Source organism: Physeter macrocephalus, chromosome 8 (genome assembly GCF_002837175.3).
Source record: "Physeter macrocephalus isolate SW-GA chromosome 8, ASM283717v5, whole genome shotgun sequence".
Taxonomy (NCBI): Eukaryota; Metazoa; Chordata; class Mammalia; order Artiodactyla; family Physeteridae; genus Physeter; species Physeter macrocephalus.
In genome coordinates this window covers 16,646,172-16,649,203 of record NC_041221.1, presented here as the reverse complement: position 1 = coordinate 16,649,203, position 3,032 = coordinate 16,646,172, and the positions used below count along the sequence as shown (strand labels likewise).

At 60.6% G+C, this 3,032-nt stretch overlaps 1 protein-coding gene across 1 annotated transcript; it reads left to right on the top strand.

The window, feature by feature from the left end:
• The first annotated feature begins 626 nt into the window (after positions 1 to 626).
• Positions 627 to 2,792, top strand: LOC112064691 (coiled-coil domain-containing protein 159-like). The gene is made up of 5 exons (XM_024122837.3): positions 627 to 1,497; positions 1,822 to 1,910; positions 1,998 to 2,079; positions 2,272 to 2,464; positions 2,657 to 2,792. Exons 2-5 carry the CDS (start codon positions 1,836 to 1,838, stop codon positions 2,790 to 2,792), a joined length of 486 nt encoding a protein of 161 aa, XP_023978605.1. The 5' UTR covers positions 627 to 1,497; positions 1,822 to 1,835.
• Positions 2,793 to 3,032: the final 240 nt, after the last annotated feature.

Here is a 3,032-nt window from a genome sequence, read left to right as displayed (position 1 = left end):
ACAAAGAGCACCTGGTTGCAGACTTCCAAGTTTTTGCACATGCTGTTTCCTGCCAGGGATGTCCTTCCTTTAGGGCCCAATGTTAAGATCTTTTTTTTCTTTTAGGCTCGTCTCAGACCTCACTGACTCCTGTGGGATCTTCTAGGTCTTTCTCACTGCCCATCCTAAGCCCTGGGGCTGGGATCCTCCTTCACCCAGCTTTGGCTCCTATCATAAATAAGAGGCCTGTATTCAGGGCTGAGGCCTCTCTGGGGTGTCAGAGAGGGCATGAGAGTGTCAGGACCTGGGAGCCGGTCTCAGTGCAGCCCTGTGAACCCCCTCCTCAAAGCAACCCTCTTCTGGCCGGCCCACCCCTGGACCCTGACTCCTGCGTGCCTGGTCACTGCTCATCTCTGTCACCCTCCAACGTGTGTCTGCCTGCTAATGAGAAGTGTGACAAGTGCTGCGGCTCGTTGAGGGGCTGCCCTGGGGCTGGGGAGCAGGAGGGGCTGGAGTGCTCTGGGCTGGCTCTCAGGAAACCTTCACCACACACCCCCCTCCCAGGCCCTTCCTCAGAAAAGACCTTGGAATATACATTTCACTGGTCCAGGACCCCAGAGCCAGAGACCTTGAAGCTGGTTGCACCCGAAAACACAGTGACAATTGGAACCTGGAGGCGAGGGAGAGACTCGGGGCCTCAGTCGCATGGGTCCCTCCCCAACTCAGACTCACAGGAGCACTGTAATGACCAGGACCCTCCAAAGAGGCATCACAGCAACACTAAGGTCATCCCCACCCGGGAAACCCCTTCCTGCCGTACCGCTATCCACCTCTGCAGGCCTTAGGGAGGGAGCTGTGGGGGCAGAGTCCTCCTCGAGACCCCTCACACCCTCTGTCTTCAGCACCCCGAACAGCGCCCAGTGCTCAGCAGGCCTGCACTAAAAATGTTTTGAATTGTGTGTCTTAATGAGGTCCTGTCTGTGATTGTCTCTGGTTGTGACTGCCTGTGTGTCTGTGGTTGTGTGTCTGAGATGGGCATGAGTGCATGCCCTGGGTCTTATGACTTAGTGTGCACGGCTGTGTCTGAGGCTGCGAGTCTGTGGTCATGTTTTGATGCCATGTGTGGTTGTGCGTCAGTGGCTACTGGTGCTCCTTGCAGACATTGTTGATGCCCCTAAGGAGGAGGGCCATTACCTGAGCACGACCAGAGACATGGCTCTGAATGCACATGCTCTCAGGGGCAGCCCATGGGCCTGCCACACAAATGCACTTCTGAGCGTGTTCAGGCTGGGGCAGAGGTGGGGGTGGGGATGGCGGTGGGGTGCATGCATATGCCTGGAGGCAGCTTTGCCTGCACTTGGGGGTCTAGGACACCCAGAACTCAGCAGACCCAAATCATGTCTGGCCCCCACACACTGGGTTGGAGTGAGCAAGGAGGCAGACCAGGGATAAATTATTACTGCTCTCATGCCCACCTTTCATAGAAGCCCTTGGAGACCAGCTCTTCCAAAACCAAAGGTGAGAACCTTCCTGCTCAACAAGACTGTGGGTGGGAGACCTGCCAGTTCCTACCTCCACCCTCTGCCCCAGCCTCAGTGGACCCCCACCTTTGCTGCCCACTCATCCCTGCCTCATTGTCAGCTGACTCTTGCCCCTGACCTCACCCACCATCCCTGTCCCTGACCTTGACCCCTACTCCTGCCTCTACCTCTGCCTCAGCCTACCCCAGCTTCTTGCCCTGTCCCCCCTCAACCAGACCCTGAGCCTCTATTGACCTCTTCCCTGACCTTGCCTCTGCCCCCACCCCTCCCAGCCTCGGCTGACCCTCACCTCTGCTCACAGTTAAGTCCACCGTGATGATTCCCAAATCCCAGAAGCTTCTGAGATGTGAACTGGAGTCACTCAGGTGTCAGCTACAGGCCCAGACCAAGGTGAGCCACCTCAGCCCCGCCCCCAGCAATTGTTCCCCCCCCCACTCCACCCCTGCTCTCACCCCCAGGCCTGGCCTCTTCCTCCAGGCTTTCGAGTTCCTAAACCACCCAGTGACCATGTTGGAGAAGGAGAGCTGCCTGCAGCAAATCAAGATCCAACAGCTTGAAGGTGAGAACTGGCCAAAGGTCAAGGTCAGGCTGGAGGCTGCTCCTATCAGGGTCAGCTGAGTCAGGCCAGGGTGAGAGAAGTTGGCTGAGTCTGGGTTCAGGACCAGAGTCTGGTCAGGGTGAGGGCAATCTGGGTTCAAAGCTGGGCTCAGGGTGTGGGTGGGGCTCAGCCAAGGTCCCACCATCTCTGTAGAGGTGTTGGGCCCCACGAGCCACCAGGCAGACAAGGAGAGACACAAGTGGGACGTGGAGGAGGGACAGCAGGAGCTATATGAGGCCCTGGCTAAAGGCCTGCAGGGGCTGCAGAAGACCCTGCATGACGAGGAGGTGCAGCGGGCCTGTACCACCCGCTGTCTACAGCTGTTGGCGCAGGAGATCCGAGACAGGTGGGTGTTGCCAGGAGGGAGGCTGTGGGAGGGAAGGGAGGCCAGGGAGAGGGGAGGGGACGGGTGCCCCACCTTGCCCGCCCCCCGCCACCCCCGACGAAGGCCAGGACGCCTCTCCTCTGGGCGGCAGGCGGTGGGGGGTCCGCAGGTCCGCTGGTCCCGGTCCTGCTCGGGTTGCTCCGGCCCCCAAAGGCCCTCCCCCCGCGAGGCCGGGGTCGCCGGTCCCCACCCTCCCCTGCGCCCCGGGCTCCTGTCCCTGCTGGACCGAGACCCCCGAAGTCGGGAGGCAGGGGGTCCCCGGTTCCAAGGCAAACAGCGCCACCGCTAGGCGGGGGGGTGGGGGGAGTCAGCCGAGGGAGAAGGGACGGGGCGGGCACACCAGTCCTGGGACCTCAGGACATGGCTGGAGCATCTTCCCTGGAAGAGGCCAGGGTGAGCGTCTCTTGCCAGCGTCCAGTCCTGGCATCCAGTACCCAAGTGCGCTGGCTGGACTGCTGGGCCTCATCCCTGGGGCCTTGGGTAAAGACGGAGGGGGCCCGTGGGACAGAGAGAGCGGACACGCAGGAAG